This window comes from Crinia signifera, chromosome 9 (genome assembly GCF_055691185.1).
Source record: "Crinia signifera chromosome 9, ASM5569118v1, whole genome shotgun sequence".
Taxonomy (NCBI): domain Eukaryota; kingdom Metazoa; phylum Chordata; class Amphibia; order Anura; family Myobatrachidae; genus Crinia; species Crinia signifera.
Window position 1 is genome coordinate 131823854 of NC_139225.1, and position 21789 is coordinate 131845642.

At 48.3% G+C, this 21789-nt stretch overlaps 1 protein-coding gene across 1 annotated transcript in view; it reads left to right on the forward strand.

Annotated features, from left to right (window-relative positions):
* Nucleotides 1-3278: 3278 nt before the first annotated feature.
* The window catches only part of AXL (AXL receptor tyrosine kinase), an 86173-nt gene continuing 67662 nt past the window's right edge, over nucleotides 3279-21789 (forward strand). The window contains exon 1 of the mRNA XM_083159827.1: nucleotides 3279-3782. Coding sequence (XP_083015953.1) covers nucleotides 3719-3782 — 64 coding nt within the window. The 5' untranslated portion in view covers nucleotides 3279-3718. The remainder of the gene's footprint in view (nucleotides 3783-21789) is intronic.

The following is a 21789-nucleotide window of genomic DNA, read 5'->3' on the forward strand; positions in this document are numbered from 1 at the left end:
GGCGTGTCTAGTTCCATATGGTGAGATTGTGAAAAGAGATTGTGGATGTGGCACCTAGATGCATGGGTGTGCACTGCTACATCTGAGAGGAATCTTTTAAAATGACTTATATACAAATGTAGATGAGCCCCAAGTCATTGATTGGGGTTGTTCCATAAAAATAGATACAAGAAATGCAGGTACTTATGTATTATCTGGGCTCCCATGTTAAATGAACCCCATTTTTTCATACCCCTACTATCCAAATACGCATGGAGTTGATTTTATATAGTGTGGCGAGCGCAGCGAGCCACCGTGCCCGAAGCGTGGCGAGCGCAGCGAGCCCCGCGAGGGGACACGGTCTCATAAGAAAAACGGGAGCCCAGATATTACATAAGTACCGAAATGCATGCCACCTTCATTGGGGGATCACTGTGTTTTATCACCAATGATGGGAAATGACCCTGATGATTCAGTGTAAATGTATCTATCTCTCAATACTTTTTCCCAAAAATATGTGATAGCTACATAATGTGGGCTACTGTAGGTGACATGAGAGAGATTGCTAGACTGATCAGGGAGAGAGGGAGATTACTGCTATTTCAGGGAGTCTCCAGCAGAATGCAAGAGAGTAGGTAACTATGGGCTAGGGTGTGGCCAGGGTAACATAATCCAAAGCCCCGAACACAGGGGGGAGATATATTGCTCAGCCAGTTTCTCCTTTTCATCAGCGACCAGAGATGGACGCTGATGAAAAAGAAACTGCCGGGGGGAGCCCGGCAGTGGAAATCAGCTGGTCGCAGGAGCATGTTCCTGCGACCAGCGATCACTACAGGGGTAAAAACGAGAGCGCGCACCCGGCGATATTACACAAAATCGCCCCCGTGTGTACGCACCTTTAGTACCACACACTCATAACACTGTCTGGGTGTCCCCTTCCCTGACCCTCCCAGAGAACAGGGCTGAGAAGTCAGCAGCTACTGTATGGCATATTGGGGCAGATGTATTAAGCCTGGCGAAGAGATAAACTGGAGATAAAGTGGAGATAAAGGGGAAGGAGATAACGCACCAGCCAATCAGCAGTGTTTGAAATATGACAGTTGGAAGTTGATTGGCTGGTGCGTTATCTCCTTCCACTTTATCTCCAGTTTATCTCTTCGCCAGGCTTAATACATATTCCCCATTGTGTATTGTAGCTCTTTACAAATAGTAATAAAATACAGCCCGTTTTTTGAGACTGTCCCGCCATCCCACCCAGGTGCAGCATTGTCCTGTGGTGGGGGGGCTGTTGACACTTGCTTTTTAATAGGGCAGCAGTGAATAGATGCAGTGCGAATGCGCATATTGTCTATTCACAGGAGACGAAGGGGCTGGGGGCGTGGATAGCAGCTCACAGAGCGCTGGCCATACCCCTATAGTGACTTGGAGGCGTGGCTTACAGGCAGGGGTGTCGACAGGTTGGTTTGGTAAAATGTAGGAGGCATGACTATTGCGAGAGCCGTGGCTAGCGGAAAGGGGGCATGACCCTGGTCTGCAAGAAAAAAAATACCCAACTTGTGCAGGCAGGCGCCAGTGGGGGTGCGGGTGTGATCGCACACCCACACAGGGATGGAGAGGAGAGGCTGCCGCTGTCTCTCTCTCTCCCCAGCTCAGCATTGAGCAGTGTGTGCTTGGCTGTCATCTCTCTCCCCACTGCCCATTTCCCTACAATGGGGGAGGGGGGAGAGCAACCAAGCCTTTGCCCCTGACAAATAGTACACCCCCCCCCCCCCCCCCCTCTGTGCCATTGCTTTACATGAAGCCATGCCCCTTTTTGACAAGGCAATTTCCCTTTTTAGGCTAGAGAGATACGCTTTATAGGCAATTCATCAAAGGTAATTCATCTGTAGCACCGGTGCGCTTGAGCAACCCATCTCGGCGCTCCATTCACCGCAAATGGGGTGCGTGAGCGTCCCGAGAGCGGGTTAGATGGACGTGGCCCCATCTGTACATCATACATTACCGCAGTGTCCGGCAGCTCCTTGTCTATGTTTTTAGATTTGTATAAAGCCAGAATCTTGGCGCTAAATCCTGGTGTAGATGTTCCTGTCTGATTACTAACAGAGGATGCTCTGCCTATAAGCTACAAGTTGATACAAGATTTATAGCAGTTTCCATACCACGGACAAGTCTTTAGGTGCTTGTTTCATTCATATTTTAAATCATTTCCCTTAGTTTTTTTCTGTCTCTTGAACAAGTTATACAAATATATTTTTCACTTGCAGTGCGGTGTGATCGGATAACCCAGGTTGGACCTGTTCAGAGCATTGGAAACAGGAGCATATTTATAATGTGTGTAGTGTGCACATTGCACATGGGTCCCTGAGTCCCAGGGGTCCCACCAGAGCCGAATTTCCCATTAGGCACGTGAGGCACCGGCCTAGGAGCGGCACATGTTTGGGGGCGGCACTTGGATGCCTGCAATAGTACTGTCAGCCCAAAATGTACCAATTACTGCAAAATATCCACTGTACTGTACTATATTCCATCTTAAATAGAGTGTAAATGGATGGAATATGCAGATACTGCCCCTGTAAACTGTCCTACTTAGTAAATATGTATTCATAGTAAAAGAACATGTCACAGTTAGTGGCTTTTTTTTATAAATCCATTATATTGGCTATTATCAAATGAGGGCTTATAAGTAATCAATAAAAATAATACAATTAGGCGGGGAGGGGGGCGCAGCTGGTATTGTTGTGCCTAGTGGTGCCATCACCTCTAAATCCGCCCCTGGGTCCCACACTACACATACTGCACCCATCTTTTTTGAATACTTACGCTCTGGAGTCCCACAAAGTCAGCAGCAGCACTAAAGAAATCGCTTGAAAAATGGCTGTGGTGCCATTTTCCCATAGATCTGAGCATGGGCAGGGCAATCTGAGCAGGAATCGCTGGAAAAATGTCCGCTGCGCCATTTTACTGGAGATCTGTGCATGCACAGTAGTATTAGTGCGATCCTGCTTTTGTAATCTGCAGGGGTATATGAGAGATGGATGGCTTTGATGAAAAAGTTTTGTAGAGAGGTGGAGAGTCTGGTAAAGACAGGGAAAGAATTCCAGGCAACTCAAAAACTGCGAAATGCCTTGTGCAGCGCACAGCTGCCCAGTGCGGTGCTTATAAGACGCACATAACTGGGAGCATAGATAGAATCCTTCAGTCCTCTGGTCTTCTCAGATTTACTAACACTTCAGGCCCCTCCCTGCTGTACTATGAGCTCCTGCAAAGGAATGCTTCCCCTCTGCTATTGTACAAAGTCTTAACAGTGGGTGTTTGAGTCAGACTACAATCCTCCCCTCTCACTCACCCACCCATCTAACCGTGTACTCCACAACTCACTTTTCACAACTCTTAACACAGAGATTTTCTCTCTCTTTGCTGAAGCTTCACTCAGTTTATTTTGTTATTATAATTTATACTTTTGATACTTTTGGATTTACTTGACATTGTGTTGTATAGTTGGGATGTTTATTTTGTGTCTACTACCTGCTGGATGTGATTGCTTACTGCGAAGTTACCCCACTCCTGTTGCAGAGCTTTGGGATTGCCGAAACCTGGAATTTGGGCATCTTTTCTAATTTACAGACTTTTTGGAATTTTTTATTTTTTTTGAGGAGTTTGATGATCTTTTGGCTCAGATGAAGAGATAACGTCTCAAGTGCTGCCTGGGCTTTGGAGTGGAGAAAGTCTTGTCACCAGCATGGGACAAATGTTTTGGGTGCTGTTTCTCATGGGAATACTGGGAGATGTATTAGCACAGAATGGTGAGTACAAACAAAGCTATTGTCTACTGATTATCAGAGCAAAGACAGGAACAATGGAAAGAATGTGTACTAGGAGACCTAGACGTGAGAGACGGCTATGCCTCCAAATTCTAAGACCTCCAACCTCTTCCTAATACATCCATAACACCACACAGCCATGTCACCTGTTCCTAGTACACACACCTTCACTTAATACACAGGGATTAGGACACGGACCTCTCACCTCCTCCTAATACACAGGGATCAGGACACGGACCTCTCACCTCCTCCTAATACACAGACATCAGGACACGGGCCTCTCACCTCCTCCTAATACACAGACATCAGGACACACTGACATCCTCCTAATACATAGACATCAGGACACAGACCTCTCACCTCCTCCTAATACACAGACATCAGGACACAGACCTCTCACCTCCTCCTAATACACAGACATCAGGACACGGACCTCTCACCTCCTCCTAATACACAGACATCAGGACACGGACCTCTCACCTCCTCCTAATACACAGACATCAGGACACAGACCTCTCACCTCCTCCTAATACACAGGGATCAGGACACTACCCTCTCACCTCCTCCTAATACACAGACATCAGGACACGGGCCTCTCACCTCCTCCTAATACACAGACATTAGGACACACTGTCATCCTCCTAATACACAGGGATCAGGACACAGACCTCTCACCTCCTAATACACAGACATCAGGACAAAGACCTCTCACCTCCTAATACACAGACATCAGAACACGGACCTCTCACCTCCCCACATTGCAGACTGTTAAATAAACTTGAAAGCTTGGGATTGGATTCTAAGATAGTTGAATGGATAAGAGCATGGTTGCAGGACAGAAAACAGAGAGTTGTAGTAAACGGAGTACAGTCAAAGGAGGGAAAGGTTACAAGTGGAGTACCCCAGGGATCTGTACTTGGACCGGTGCTTTTTAATATCTTTATTGGTGATATTGCAAATGGAATTGAGGGTAAAATGTGCCTTTTTGCAGATGACACAAAGGTATGCAACAGGGTAGACACACCAGGAGGGGTAAAACAAATGATTGAGGATCTAGGCAGATTAGAGAAATGGTCAAGAGAATGGCAACTACAGTTTAATGCCAAAAAATGCAAAATCATGCACTTGGGTCTCAGAAATCCAAAGACTCAATATAGTATAAATGGCACTATAATGGAAACTACTGAGGAAGAGAGGGATCTAGGTGTCACTATTTCAGGGGACTTAAAAGCAGGTAGGCAATGTAACAAAGCAATGAAGAAGGCAAGTCAGATGCTTGGTTGCATAGGGAGAGGTATCAGCAGTAGAAAGAAAGAAGTAATAATGCCACTGTATAGGTCATTGGTACGACCTCACCTAGAGTATTGTGTTCAGTTCTGGAGGCCATATCTCCAGAAGGATATAAATACATTAGAGACTGTACAAAGAAGAGCAACTAAAATGGTGCATGGCCTACATCACAAAACGTACCAGGAAAGACTAAAAGATCTTAATATGTATACTTTAGAGCAGAGAAGGGAAAGGGGGGACATGATAGAAACTTTCAAATATATCAAGGGCTTTAACAAGGTACAGGTGGGAGACATTCTTCACAGGAAGAGGAGCAACAGAACACGAGGACATGCACTGAAACTAGAGGGAGGAAGATTCAGGGGAAATGCGAGGAAGAATTTTTTCACAGAAAGAGTAGTAGATAAGTGGAATAGCCTCCCAACAGAGGTGGTAGACGCAAATACAGTAGTACAATTTAAACATGCTTGGGATAAGCATATTTATATCCTTACAAAAAAATAAGGATCAAATATGGTTTGAGGTAACATGTTTAAAAAAAGGGGCAGACTAGATGGGCCAAGTGGTTCTTATCTGCCGTCAAATTCTATGTTTCCTAATACACAGACATCAGGACACGGACCTCTCACCTCCTCCTAATACACAGACATCAGGACACGGACCTCTCACCTCCTCCTAATACACAGACATCAGGATACAGACCTCTCACCTCCTCCTAATACACAGACATCAGGACATGGACCTCTCACCTCCTCCTAATACACAGACATCAGGACACGGACCTCTCACCTCCTCCTAATACACAGACATCAGGACATGGACCTCTCACCTCCTCCTAATACACAGACATCAGGACACGGACCTCTCACCTCCTCCTAATACACAGGGATCAGGACACAGACCTCTCACCTCCTCCTAATACACAGACATCAGGACACGGACCTCTCACCTCCTCCTAATACACAGACATCAGGATACAGACCTCTCACCTCCTCCTAATACACAGACATCAGGACATGGACCTCTCACCTCCTCCTAATACACAGACATCAGGACACGGACCTCTCACCTCCTCCTAATACACAGACATCAGGACATGGACCTCTCACCTCCTCCTAATACACAGACATCAGGACACGGACCTCTCACCTCCTCCTAATACACAGGGATCAGGACACAGACCTCTCACCTCCTCCTAATACACAGACATAAGGACACAGACCTCTCACCTCCTAATCCACAGACAACGGGGCACGGACCTCTCAACTCCCCATAATACACAGACATCAGGACACAGACCTCTCACCTCCTCCTAATAGACAGACATCAGGACACACTGACCTCTCACCTCATCCTAATACACAGACATCAGGACACGGACCTCTCACCTCATCCTAATACACAGACATCAGGATACAGACCTCTCACCTCCTCCTAATACACAGACATCAGGACATGGACCTCTCACCTCCTCCTAATACACAGACATCAGGACACGGACCTCTCACCTCCTCCTAATACACAGGGATCAGGACACAGACCTCTCACCTCCTCCTAATACACAGACATAAGGACACAGACCTCTCACCTCCTCCTAATCCACAGACAACGGGGCACGGACCTCTCAACTCCCCCTAATACATAGACATCAGACACAGACCTCTCACCTCCTCCTAATAGACAGACATCAGGACACAGACCTCTCACCTCCTCCTAATACACAGAGATCAGGACACAGACCTCTCACCTCCTCCTAATACACAGAGATCAGGACACAGACCTCTCACCTCCTCCTAATAGGCAGATATCAGGACACAGACCTCTCACCTCCTCCTAATACACAGACATCAGGACACAGACCTCTCACCTCCCCCTAATACACAGACATCAGGACACGGACCTCTCACCTCCCCCTAATACACAGACATCAGGACACTGACCTCTCACCTCCTCCTAATACACAGACATCAGGACACAGACCTTTCATCTTTCGCTAATACACAGACATCAAGACACGGACCTCTCACCTCCACATAATACACAGAAATATGGGTAAATGCCTCTCACCTCCCCCTAATACACAGAAATATGGGTAAAGGCCTCTCACCTCCCCCTAATACACAGCTGGGCAAACAGTATACATTGCATTTAATCATCACAGAAGTAATGGATTGGCAAACATCCACACATCTGTATATGCACAATTGCCCCATTTCCAGGTCTGCAAAACACAGGTGCACCCCTTGGACCTTATTCTGGTCCGTTCGCAGCAAGTCTGCGTTCGCACGGGGACCGATGTTCTTTTAGTACGCATGCGCATTTCTGCGCATGTGCATATGTAGGGTGCCTGCACACATGGGGAAGATTCTGTTCGCTGGGTGCACGCACCCAACATAGCGGGCTGGGTGGGTGCGCCGGGCAGCTCCATTACCATATGGGAACGCCCAGCGTATCATGGGCATTCCCATGAGAACCATGGGCACTCTAATGGTAATGAGGCCGTGACGCGGGTGCCGGGGGCAGGCAGCTGACATCACTGGGTATCGGCTACCTGTCCATTTTCGTCCCAGGGGGGGGGGGGGGGGCGTGCATTCGCCAGGCGCGGTTTGGTGGACTCACAAGACTGCGAATCAACCAGAATAACCCCCCTTGTCTGGCCGTCACATGTAAATCATCATTCTTTATGCGGCTAATTCAGATCCCTATAGAATAGATTGCGAGCAGGGCCCTCCTACCTTTTTTGGCTGTATGTAAATACCAAGTTTGGTGTATCACTAAATATTAGTTTGGTGTATCACTATATACTATATAATAGCAAAATTTACTGCACTATATAAGTAACTGTTATTAAATAAATCTGGATTGGTATCGCTGCTGCTTTCGTGAAAGCAGTAGTGATAGCACTGTACGGTAGTGCAGCAGGAGGCATCTACTGCTGCAGTAGTGATTCATCCTGTCCTAGGACCCAGGATCGAATCACTGACTCACCATCAGGTAGACTGCAGCACCTATTGTGATGCGCAACCTGCCCGCCACAGACGCCAGGAAATATCTGTACTACCACAGATATCCCTGGACTCTTCCCTCCCCCTAAATGGCGGAGACACACCTCCATTTGTAAAATGGAGACTGTCGTTGTCCCCTCTCTGACAGTCTGTTGCCCATAATCACCCAACATCGCAGGACCCATTCGCAAACACGCTGATAAACAGTACTTTGCGCATGATGTCATAGATGCTCCAGGATCCCATTATCTCCCACTATGTCAATGACAGAAGTATCCAGCTTGTAAATCAATATTAGGGGCCAATTCAATTCATCACAAGGTTCTGTTGGAACCTTGAGCAAGAATATTACCAGGTTGTCTGGGCTGGATGTAGTATAGCGGCCCAACAGTTATACTAACATCGGAATCCCAACCGACAGTACTCCGACAGGGAAGCAAGCACAATAAAGCCCCTTGTGGGCTCGATGGTTCGCTGCACTCGCCACTCGCCATCTATGGGGTCTTGACTGTCGGGCATTTCAACAGTTGGGATTCCAATATCGGTATCCCATACCTCCCAGTCCAGTTTTTTGCGGGTCCGCACCGTTTTTTTGGTTCTGGCTAAGTGAACCTGACCTCTATTGTAATATTGCAGGAAAACCCAGCACTTGCTCATGGTATTGTTACATGTAGTAACATAAGATCTTGCCAAGCACATTCTTTGATGGAGGAGGGAGGGGCCACTGAGCCTTGAAGTACATTGTATTATCTCCACAGAGATTATGTTGCACCTTGTTTGCTGTTGGAGTACATATAATGGGCTATTAGACACACTGATAGTTATATATAAACCAAGCCCACGATTCTCATGGGGCCTACATGTGGGGTGATCTCACTAGCCCATACACTGGGCAATGTACATTACCTGCAATCTCATTTCCTTTGATTGCAGCAATCAATCACAGGAATATAGCCCAATTGGCAGGTGACTGATTGCGGATCCTATGCAATGCGCATCGCACCGGACCCACCGAGTCACCCCTGCTGCAGAAGTAATTCCTTGACTGCTTCTGAGCCGGGCAGAATCTTCTGGGATTGCATGCAATATATATTGCATGCAAATGGACCGCACTGAGAATTGTGAAGTTGCCTCAATGTATAGGGGCCTTTATAAAATGCCCCTACATCGCCCTGTGTGTAGGGGCCATAGTAGTGCGTGGCCCCATGCATCGCTATAACCCAGCATGGCTGTATATTTCATGTATGTGAATCTCATTTCTGCACTACAAATCCCAGCATTCTGCTCTTCATTGCCTCCTGTGTGCCCTATGCTGTATTTCAGGGTTGCCTACCAGACCCTCCCCATGAGGGAGAAATTGCTCTGTTCCTGGACTTCCCTGGTAATGTATGATTGCCATCACCTGTGGTGACACCTTTCTTAAGGTGGCCATACATCAGAAAGATATTGTACCCAATCATACAATCTCAATTGATTGTAAGATGGATTGTATGCAGATTGTGTGCACATCTTTTGTACACAATCATACAATCAATCAACAGATGGATTGTATGAGTGATTGTATGATGGATTGTATGCAGATTGTGTGCACATCTTGTGTACACAATAATGCAGCAGATGGATTGTATGACTGATTGTATGATGGATTGTGAGTAGATTGTGTGTCCAAAAACCACCAAGGACAGCCAGGGATTTCAAGGGAAATTGTACACAATCATGAGCGCAATCAATCTTAAGATCGATCTTTCTGATGTATGGCCAGCTTTATTCATTACCTAGCTCACCACAGGTGATGGTAATCATACATTACCAGGGAAGGCCAGGAACAGAGCATTTTCTCCCTCATGGAGAGGGTCAGGTAGGCAACCCTGCTGTATATTCCCATTGATATCCTGAAATCTCTATAATCTGTTATTATGTATTATCCGGAGAACTATTAATAGGAGATTTTGACTAGATAGTAAAAATCTCCTAGCAGGTTAGCCAAAATCTCCCTATTTTTCTCCTGCTTATGCTGTGTACACACGGGGGCGATAGGGGCTATAATCGCTGGAAATATGGTCGCAGTCGACCATATTGCCAGTGATTGGAGTGCGCACCAGCGATAAATCGCCGGGTGCGCGCTCCCGTTTTCTGCCCCATTGTAATCGCTGGTCGCAGGAGCTTGATAATTACCTCTGCAGCTCCCCCAGCAGAGGTCCTTTTCATCAGCGACCATCTCTGGTCGCTGATGCAAAGGAGACACTGGGCAATATATTGCTCAGGAATATATTGCTAGCAATATATTGCTGGGCAATAAATCTCCCCCCCCCCCGTGTGTAAGGGGCTTTAGTCAAAATTGTCTAGCAGAGATTGCTTAGCATAGACTGACTGTGCAGGCAAGGCAATTTTGACTAGATCATAGACTATCATTGCTTAGAAAAAATCTCTTAGTCAAAATCTCCAGTGCATCTAGCCAACATCTCTCCCAAAACTTCTTAGTCAAAATTGTCCATTAGTGGGGGATTGCGGGGTCTAGAGTCCCAGGCCCTGACAGAAACAGGGGCCCGGGGCAGATGGTTCTGCAGCCGTCCTTGAGATCATCTTGTTCCCTGGACGTGCAGGTGATGTAACTGATCGCGCGCACACACACAGGCAGCCTGTGCCCCTGCAACTTTGGATGAAGGCGCATTGCATCTGAGCCCGCCGCCAGCACTGATCCTCCGCAATTATCAGGGACTCACTGTACCCGCGTCGGGGACTCATATGGGCAGAGACAGAGCGTTTCAGGACACTGCAGTGGGGGCAGACATGAGCGTGAGTATCGGCTGCAGAGAAGGCGCGCAGTAGGCGCACTTCAGTGTCAGCGTCAATGAGAACATGGCACTGTGTCAGCTGGTGTTGGTATTCTCACCCCTTTAGCAGGTTAGTGGGAAAAGGGTGTACCTGGTGTGTGGCCTGGCTCTATCAGCACAGAAGGGCTGGGGGGCATAGCAAGCCGTGGTGCAGAGTCAGAGGTGTAACTAATATTGTGGCGCCCCCCCGCCAAAAAATTACCTTACCCCTCCGCATGCCGCCGCCGCTGCCGGCCCCGCATTCAGTCCGGCACCGCAGATAGCCTCCGGGCTCCGTCTCCTGCAGTAATGAAAAATGACACGACAAAATGGTTGCCCCCGTACAGCAGACAGTTTTTTTAGGGATGTTAGAGGAGGCGGCGGCCTCCTCTAGCATCCGTAGAAACTGTCTGCTATTAGGGGGCAGCCATTTTGTCGTGACATTTTACATTACTGCAGGAGACGGAGCCCGGAGGCTATCTGCGGTGCCGGACTGAATGCGGTGGCGGCGGCATGCGGAGGGGTAAGGGGGGGTCTGACCAGAGTGCCCCCCAAGCAGCCGCGGTGGCTGCCTTACGGTAGCTACGCCTCTGTGCAGAGTGCCTGGTCTGCATCAGATCAGGGCTCCTCCTGCAGCTCAAAGCCATTATTGTTTCTGTGTGTAGGGACCACAGTGAGGGTGTGTGTATAGGGAGTATTTAGCAAGGACTGGAGGTTGTGTGTATAGAGACTAAGGATTAATGGAGATTTGATATGAATTTTTTTTATATTATTCAGATAAAGTTTATCTGAATTGGCTAAATTGGCTTCATATATCCCATTTCTGTAAGGGGCACTGTAGATCATTTTATATTATTTGATCCTAATTGAAGATGTACAGTATAAGATTACGTTGTTTTTGAACATTCTGCTTCATTATTCACCTTTCTCACTTTTTGTCATGTTCCTCTGTATAGTATAAGATATTTCTATATATTTGTGTGGCTGTCTGTGTATGAATTGAGGGCACTGTGGCATGGGGGCCCAAACTATTCTGCCAGTCCTGGGCTTAACCATTCCTGATGGCAGCCCTGCCACTACCAACCCAACCCCCCCCCCCCCCCCTCAGCAAATTACACACCAATCTACATGTTTTAGTCAAAAAATGCGGCCATTTTTTCAGCTAATTTTCTCCAGTGCAGAATATTGCATCGGCAGAATAGGTATTTCTGGATTTTTCAGCTAGCCAATGAATATAATTGGATACACCCATACAGTCCATTGATATGCTCAATGTCTTAACGATGCGCTCTCCCGTGCATCGTTCACGACCCCAACCTCCTGTCCACTGTACATGCAACTCTAGTCAACAATTGCATGTACAGAGCAAAGGATAGGTGACGTTATTGACCAATATCTTTACCGAAATGCACTATATCATGACCATTATACAGTAGTTAACAATTTTGGTGATGCCGGAAATCACCCAATGTGTGCCCAGCATTAGACCCCAGAGCATCAGAATTTTTTTCACGGCATCTCTAGGCCAAAAATGTCTTACTAAAAAATTGGTACTTGTGTATTATCACGGCGCCCACGATGTGCATCGTAGGGCATCTCATCGCATTGCATCGCATGCCATATAGCGGCATACAATGCATGCCATGCATTTTTTAATTGTGCAAGCACCCTGATGGGTGCTTACAATGTGAAATGGCCCCTCATTGTCAACGCCACCCCCAGTATCAACGCCAACCCGAAGCGTGGAGAGCGCAGTGAGCCTGCTAGTGGAGGCGGTACGCGCCCTCCGAACTTTTCATAACCCCACTATCCACGTCGGCGTGGAGCTGATTTTATATAGTGTGGCGAGTGCAGCGAGCCACCGTGCCCGAAGCGCGGCGAGCACAGCGAGGGGACGCGTATTACTTTACATGTATTCCACGTCCCCTCGCGTAACTCGTCTCGTTCACCACACTATCTAAAATCAACTCCACGCCGACTTGGATAGTGGGGGTATGAAAAGGACGGAGGACGAGTACCACCGCCGCTCGCCACGCTTCGGGTTTGCTGTTGATACTGGGGGTGGCATTGACAATGGGGGGCCATTTAACATTCTAAGGACCCATCAGGGTGCTTGTACAATTAAAAATCGTATATGATCGCATCGCATGCCATTTAATGGCATACGATGCGATGTGATATTTTATTGTACAATATCGTGTCGCATCGCATACCATCGTATACCTTATTTAGTGTAATGGTATACGATGCGATGGGCGCCGTGATAATACACAAGTACCAAAACATTTAGTAGTAGAATATTCAATTAAGTAAATTGTGTTTATGTGTCATCCCTAGATTCAAATATGTGGTGAGGAATAAGATTCACTGTTTGTCCACATATTTTATGATTGGCAGCCTATTACATTAAATATAAACAATTTGAATTGATCCTGGACCACCAAACCATGGCACCCCTGAAAGTGTCCTGAAGCACCCTGCACAAAGCATGGATCCATGCATATTCTATCATCTTCAATGTTTTATAAGGAGCGGATCTGGCCACACATGCATTGGCATAACTCCCAACATTCAAGATGATCGGCGCGGGACGGCGCGCAGCAAATTTTTTGGGGTGTGGCCTGCTGGAAAAGGGGCATGGTCTATACTCACAGCACAGCCGCATGGCCATGCCTCCTTTTTCCGCCACTGTCTGTCGGCCCTCTGAGGAATGCGGGAACATCCCAAAATATCGGAACGTTCCCGCGATAAGCGGGACAGTTGTGTGGTATGCATTGGCCTCGCCTCCTCTTATTACCGGGGGGTAGCAGAGCTGTACAGCACAGTGGTATTTATATGCTCGGTACTCTTTACCTAGCACGGCACCCACGATTTTGATCGTGGGCATCGCAGGTAAAAAAATCGCGGGCATCGCGGCCATTGAATGCACTAAAAATCGGGTGCGACGCGACCGACGTGATGCTCGCGATTTCCCATAGGGAACAATGTTAAATTTCTCAATTGACCCGATTTGACTGTTCAATGCCTCAATTGACATGATTTTTCCATAGGAAACAATGTTAAATGGCCCACAGAGGCCAAATAGCCACCCTGAAGTGTGAAATGGCCCCCACAATTGGTAACGCCACCCCACGATCAACGTCAACCCGAAGCGTGGCGAGCGCAGCGAGCCCGCGAGGGGTGGCGGTACGCGTCCTACAACCTTTTCATACCCCCACTATCCACGTCGGCGTGGAGTTGAGAATAGAATAGTGTGGCGAGCGTAGCGAGCCACCGAGCCCGAAGCGTGGCGAGCGCAGCGAGCCCTGCGAGGGGACGCGGATACCTTCACAGGTAAACGCGTCCCTTCGCGGGCTTCACAGGTATCCGCGTCCCCTCGTGGGGCTCGCTGCGCTCGCCACGCTTCGGGCTCGGTGGCTCGCTGCGCTCGCCACACTATTCTATTCTCAACTCCACGCTGATGTGGATAGTGGGGGTATGAAAAGGTCGTAGGACGCGTACCGCCGCCCCTCGCGGGCTCGCTGCGCTCGCCACGCTTCGGGTTCACGTTGATCGTGGGGTGGCGTTAACAATTGTGGGGGCCATTTCACACTTCAGGGTGGCTATTTGGCCTCTGTGGGCCATTTAACATTGTTTCCTATGGAAAAATCGTGTCAATTGAGGCATTGAACAGTAAAATCGGGTCAATTGAGAAATTTAACATTGTTCCCTATGGGAAATCGCAGGCATCGCGTCGATCGCGTCGCACCCGATTTTTTAGTGCATTCAATGCCCGCGATGACCGCGATGGGCGCCGTGCTAGGTAAAGAGTACCGTATGCTCTATAGAAAGCTGTCAACAAATGAAATATATTCTGCCAAAATCTAATGAATAAAATCAGTATGCTGGGTACTACAGCTCACTGCCGTGCGGTACTACAGCTCACTGCCATGCGGTGAGTGTCTTACTTCTTAGTCATCATTTGTAAGGAAAGCGTTAATCTGAATCATTCAGCAACCACTGCACTGAGTCATTCCAAGGGCATCTGTAACAATTGGCCGCTCTCACTCAGAGAACTCTGAAATGCCAAAATTTAGGGAAAGTCCTAACACGGGAGACTTTTGTACCTTATTAGGTCTGACCTGTATCTGTAGCTTTCTACATTGTAATGAAGAACTAAAGCTATACACTACACTATGGTCCTTAGTCAGATCTGATCGCAGTACAAATTTGTTCTCAAAATGGGAAAAACCATGTGCACTGCAGGTGGGGCAGATGTAACATGTGCACAGAGAGTTAAATTTGGGTTTGGTGTGTTAAACTGAAATTTAAATTGCAGAGTAAAAATAAAGCAGCCAGTATTTACCCTCCACAGAAACAAAATAGCCGACACAAATCTAACTCTCTCTGCACATGTTACATCTGCCCCACCTGCAGTGCTCATGGTTTTGTTCATTTTGAGAACAAATTTGTACTGCGATCAGATCTGAATAATGTCGTCTGCTACGGCAGATCAGAGAGACATATGAGGAGTATTGTCTAGTGTGTGCCCACTACAAGGCGTACTCCTGCATGCAGGGCTGACATAAGACATCATTAGCTATGGCCATGCTGCGATACGATCACGCATGTTCAGAATGGGTCTTGAGCGTGCGCTAATGCCCCAACATTGGGAAACTGCATAGGGGTTCTTATAAGTGACCCCTGCTGAAGAAGGCCCATTATCCCTACCCTAAAGGATGGTATTGCGGGAACTTCACTGTCCCTGTGAAACAGCCATTTCCCAGCAGAATTCAGCTTGTGTAAAACTGAACTCTTCAACTAATTCTTCCCTGGAAACTGTAATTACCAGAAAACAAATCACAAAAAAAACAGAACTTACAGTGATTTATTAGATGACAAGTAAAACAAAATATGACACAAGAGTTAAGGCCCCCATACACTATGCACTTTTCGGCCGATTTCATCCAATTTCGGTCCTTTGGGCCGATAAATTGGGTGAAATCGGCCCAAAATCGCATGTGTTTTACATCTGAACTGGTCTGATGCGCGGTCCCGCGCGCATCGGATCACGGCGTCGGACCTGCAGAACATAAGATATATCGGAATCTGAGCCACCATGGGTGCTTTTTAGCACCCACGATGTTCAGATCCGATATATCTTTATATACAGCCCCCCTGTCTTACTAGCTGCGCCACCCCCCCCGCATTGACGGCTCCCGGCAGAGGTAGTGCAGGCGAGGACCGCAGGCGTTGCAGAGCAGAGACCGTCGGCGCGGCGGGAGAATAGGAAGAAATCCTATTCAAAAGACCGGGCGGCCGCTGATTGGCTGAGCTCTCAGCCAATCATCAGCCGCCCAGTCTTTTGAATAAGATTTCTTTCTATTCTCCCGCCGCGCCGACAGTCTCAGCTCTGCGACGCCTGCGGTCCCCGCCTGCACTACCTCCGCAGGGACCCGGGAGCCGTCAATGTGGGGGGGGGGGCGCTGCTAGTAAGACAGGGGGCGCTGTGGGGGACACAGAGTTGGCAGTAACAGAGCCGGGCAGGAAAAGCTGTCAGCGCTGGGAAAAAAAGCCCATACAATGAATGGGCAGCCTGTGATTGGCTGAGCGCTCAGCCAATCACAGGCTGCCCATTCATTGTATGGGCTTTTTTTTCCAGCACTGACAGCTCCCGCCTCCCCCTGCCCGGCTCTGTCACTGTCCCCCGCAGTGTCCCCTGCACGCTGCCTTAGCAGCGCCCCCCACCAGCAGCCCTGTTCTGCAGCCCCCCCTGCTCCCCAGGTTTACATGTGATAAATCGAGACGATTTATCACATGTAAAAAATGGCACATCAAGTGCCAATCTTATCAAGCTCCCCCGGGGAGCTGCCGGGGAAGCTCAGGGGGAAGTCGGGGGCGACTTGTCCTCAGGACAAGTCGCCCTAGTGTATGGGGGCCTTTAGTTCTCATTTTTGTGAACAACTTGCTATATTTAACTTCTAGATTCTGTGTGATACAGTTTTTGGTTTCATTTGAATGTATTTAAATTATTTATCCTTATATTGCGCACACATATTCCGCAGCGCTGTACAGAGAATATTTGAACATTCACATCAATCCCTGCCCCAGTGGAGCTTACAATCCATATTCCCTACATTATGTACACACAGACATTGTAGGGTTAATTTTTTTGGAACCAATTAACCTACTGTACCAGTATATTTTTGGACTGTGGGAGGAAACCGGAGTACCCGGAGGAAACTCACTGATTATGGTTTGTGGCCCTATGTAGAAGCAGGGTACTACAGGGTATTACTTTTAGGCTGCCTCCTCCAGGCAGGTCGGGTGTGTGTGGGTGGACGGACGGACATGGTGCAGCGTGTGGAGGGAGCGTAGCGTCAGGGCTGATGATGTACAGGTGATGGGACGGTTCTTTATCCTTGAGACACAAAGCACATCAATGGCTTTTTTTTATTTACCTGGGGGTTATTCATACTTGCCGACTTTGAAGATCCGGTAGAGGGCAGCCAGCTCAGTATGGCAGGCGGGCCGGGCCAAATCTGGGAGTAAAAAGGGGCGGGGCGGGGTCGAGCCACAGCACTGATGACCTGTTTAGGGGCGTGGCTAGATGGATTGCAACATTTTAGCCACGCACCTGCCGAGCAATGCCGGTATTTCAGGCATTGCACTGCGGGGGGCGGGGCTAAAATGCTGCGATCGCTTCATTTTACCCCCTGACCCCCGGCCAAGGGGAGGTTTGCGGGAGATGGGGTATTATGTGGGAGGGTTTCCCCCCTTTCTGGGGGGGCAATTTCCGGGACCCTCCCGGCCATTCCGGGAGGGTAGGCAACCCTTGGGTTATTCAGTTAATAGATAATCGTCCGGGTTGTGATTTTGCAGCCCAGCGATCAGGTCTGAATAACCCTCTCTATATGTGACTCTAACTTCACCATCAAAATATCTGTTAAGCATAAAGCTTCACATAATTTTGCCACACACAGATATGTGATATTGGATCATTTTCCTCGATATAAAATTAGCGCGTCTAATGTTTTTTATTTTCATTTGTTTGATTTGGTTCTTTATATACTTTTAGGGCTTGTGTGAAAATCTGAGGTAGTTTCAAGACAATTTTCGTTAGAAATATAAAAAATTCTAAAGGTTTCACGTACATTCATGCACCGCTGTAGCTAATCTATCTGGCAAATTTATTGAGGCCTGGAGGTCACCTTATTTTTGGCATCTTGAGAGGAATTTTCCACTAGAGCCAAAATACAAGAATCACAAAGTAAAATCATCACTGGAGAACCGGCTGATTATTTTATTAAGCAATGTATTTATTAGAATTTTCCATCTTACTTTCTAACATGTTTTCAGTTGATTACTTTAATACGGACCAGCCGTGTCCACATAAACCATCAGTGGTGTCATTTCATCCGCAGTCTGAAGATTGTAATAGCTGATTGTGTGCTGAAAACAAAGACTTATAAAATTGCCTTTACTTTCCTAATCCAAAACTAGGAACCAAACTCCAAGTTAAGGAGGTCAGTTAATGTAGGCCGGGCGCTGAGGGAGGAGGGGTGTAGCAGGTAGTACTTACCTGGGCCAGCTGGAGGGGCCTGGGTCAGTAGCATTACAGGCAGGGAAAGAGAGGAGACTACTGCTGTTATGAGCCGCACTAGCGGCTTCCGCCCGACGGGCTTCCGACAGCGTGTCCCGGCTGTTGCCAGGCAACCGGGACGCCGCTGCGTGACGACGCCGCCGGGCGGGGACAGTATTACTAGCCGCACGAGCGGCTTCCGCCGCCGCCCGACAGTCTCCCAGCGGCGCGTCCCGGCCGTTGCCCAGCAACCAGGACGCCGCTGCGAGAGCGCACTGATAGGCAGGGCTGGGGAGACGGGGAACAGCGCATCGTCACTTCCTCCCCTGCAGCAGCGGTTGCCTAGGCGACGGGGGACGCCAGGCAGCCGCAGGGAGGAAGGGGTTTAGCGCTCAGCTGTCCCCACTCGCAGCTGCAGGGCTGCCATTGGCTGCTTTTCATATTTAAACCCCTCTAGCCCCTGGTCAGACGCCGGATATAGTTCTGACGTCAGTCTAGAGTGTTCCCGGTTCCTGAGGCCAGTCTTGCCTGTCAGTTGTGGGTTACCTGTCCAGTGGGATTTCTCTCAGCCTTCCAGCTCTCCAGCCAGACCCTGCCTTGTCCTTGTGCTCCGTGGCATTCCTGTTCACCTAACAGATAAGTGGGAACGTTTTCCCATCTCTCCTCCCTTGCTACGTTAGCTGTTTGCCATCTCAGCCGTGTGTATAGGTTGCAGGAATTGCCACTGATATTGCCATTGATTGTTATATACCACCTCAGAGCATTGTTGCCATTGATTGTTATATACCACCTCAGAGCATTGTTGCCATTGATTGTTATATACCACCTCAGAGCATTGTTGCCATTGATTGTTATATACCACCTCAGAGCATTGTTGCCATTTACTGTGTACGTCCTGATTGCATCTCCAGGTGGAGTACCTGTATTATCCATCTCGGTAGAGTCACCCCCCCCTTAGGGGGCTCGGGGCTCCTCGCTTAGCTCTGTGCTAGTTAGAGGTTCCCCTTGTTGTCGGCTAGCCTTGGCAGACACGTTGTCACACACAAGACCTGGTGGCATCGGGGTTAGAGCCGGCCTAACTGGCTCTTTCGGACGCGGCTATTATAGGCGAAGCCTAGCACCGCACGTGTCCGTCAACCACTAGTCCGAGGCAACGGAGTTAGGGTCAGTGAGGACGCCCCGAATCCTTAACAACTGCTGCTGCTGTGTGCTGGACTGCAGAGGAACGCTTTACCTGCATGTGTTATGGTGGTGGGAGGAGTCACACTGATTGCACCCCTGCAGGGCCGCCATCAGGGGGGAGCTGTGGGTACAGCTGTCTCGGGCCTAGCCTCTCTGACAGAGAGTGAAGGGCCTGGGCCACACATTCTGCCCACCATACCCCTCCGACTGCATGCGCTGAACGAAGGCCACTACACCCGGAACACAGGTTTCTTCATCTCCGGACGCTGGCAGCCAATTAAAAAGCTGCACCGGGTGGTGAGCCAATGAGAGTTTATGAGCCCCAATTAGCTTACAAGTCGATGCCATATATTAAACGGCCACCGGAGATAAGGAAGCCTGCGCTCCTCGAGCAGGGGCTTCATTCAGCACAGGCAGCCCAGCGCAAGAGGTGGAGGCAGAGCCTGCTCTGCTCCCACCCAAGCAGTGCCGGGCGGTAAGTTGGGGGGGGGGTCAGGCATGTAAGTGGGGGAAGGGTGGCTGGACTAGAAATCAGTCCCAGGTCCCACAATTTCTAGTGGAAGCTCTGCTCCCCTCCCATAGTTCTGCCCCATGGTTGAGAGAACAAATCCGCCCCACTTCACAACACGTGGTTCCCAACATAGTACCTATGCCCATCCTTGCTCTCGACAGCCCGGAGTATTGTGTGTAGGTAACCATACCACAGATGTGTCCAGTATAACAGTTGTTTGCTCTCTGGTCACACTGCACTGATAATATATAAACTGATCTCAGAGCCGGCCCTAGCCTAAATGACGCCCTAGGCAAGATTTTGTCTGGTGCCCCCTAGCACCGCAACTAGTTCCGCCTCTGACCCTGCTCCCCTTTCCCAGCACCATCAACCCTCATCATAGCAGTCATCATTTTGGTGCCCCTACCCGCAATATTTTAAATAGAAACAGCACACACATTCGGTGCGCAGCCCAAACAGGAGTGTGTTCTTGCTGGGAAGGGGCATGGCCACACAATATTACCCCCAATTCAAATTATGCCACACGGTAGTGCAACTTTATTCACATTATATCATGCGATGGTGTCCAGTAGTACCACTTTACCTTATATACATTACGCCTCACATTATTCACATTATACCCTTAGAAAAAAATCCTGAGAAAATGTTGTATTTTAACCACCTCCATGGCGACACTGCAACCCAGCACAAAGCAGTGTGTGCTGGGCAGAGGAGAAGAGCTGCAGCTGCTGCTGTCACTTAAGGGTAGGGGGCCCGGGGCCCCCACTGGGCCCTTCCATCAGAATTTGGCCTGGGTAATTTGTACCCTCTACCCCTTTCTCTCTGCACCCCTGATAATACCACACAGAAATGCCCCTTACACATGACACACATTATTAATGTCCTTATAACCATAATGCCCCTTACACATTATGCCAACCTTTATTAATGCCCTTCATACACATAATGACACACATAATGCCCCTTACACATATGTTGCACATTACTAATGCCCTTATACACATGACACACATAATGCCCATTACACATATGTCGCACATTATTGCACAACCAACCCACCCGCAGACAGCACTCGCACAGCCGCTACCACTGTGACCTCTGCCTCTGCTTGGATACAGATGTTTCCTCATACATCTTGCCTCAATAGTCCATGCAGCTCCTGGCCAGTTCTGCTAAGGTTGGGTGCCTTTTTTGCTGAAAATTCATCTTATTTGCATTTTTATGACCAGCACACACAAGGAGCTTCCAATGATTAAAATGATATGCAGCATGCCTATATTCTGTGAGCAACTGTGGCTGTACCTGCATGCGGAATGCTATGTTACAGTGATTTCCATAAATACACTATTTCATATGCAGACACAGCCTCACTCACACTCAGAATATAGGCATGCTGCATATCATTTTAATCAGCAGAAGCTGCTGATGCCCCTAGGCATTCCAAGTGCCCTAGGTTGCCTAGTTTGCCTATGCCTAAGGCCAGCTCTGTCTGATCTATTAATCAAGATTAAATAGTATTTAGACATTGATAATTCAAATAAAATACTAGTGGATGTTCATTCATTTAAATCTACAGGACAGCGGATGTACATAACAATTCAAGGTTCTGCTCCCCCCGGTGCTCATT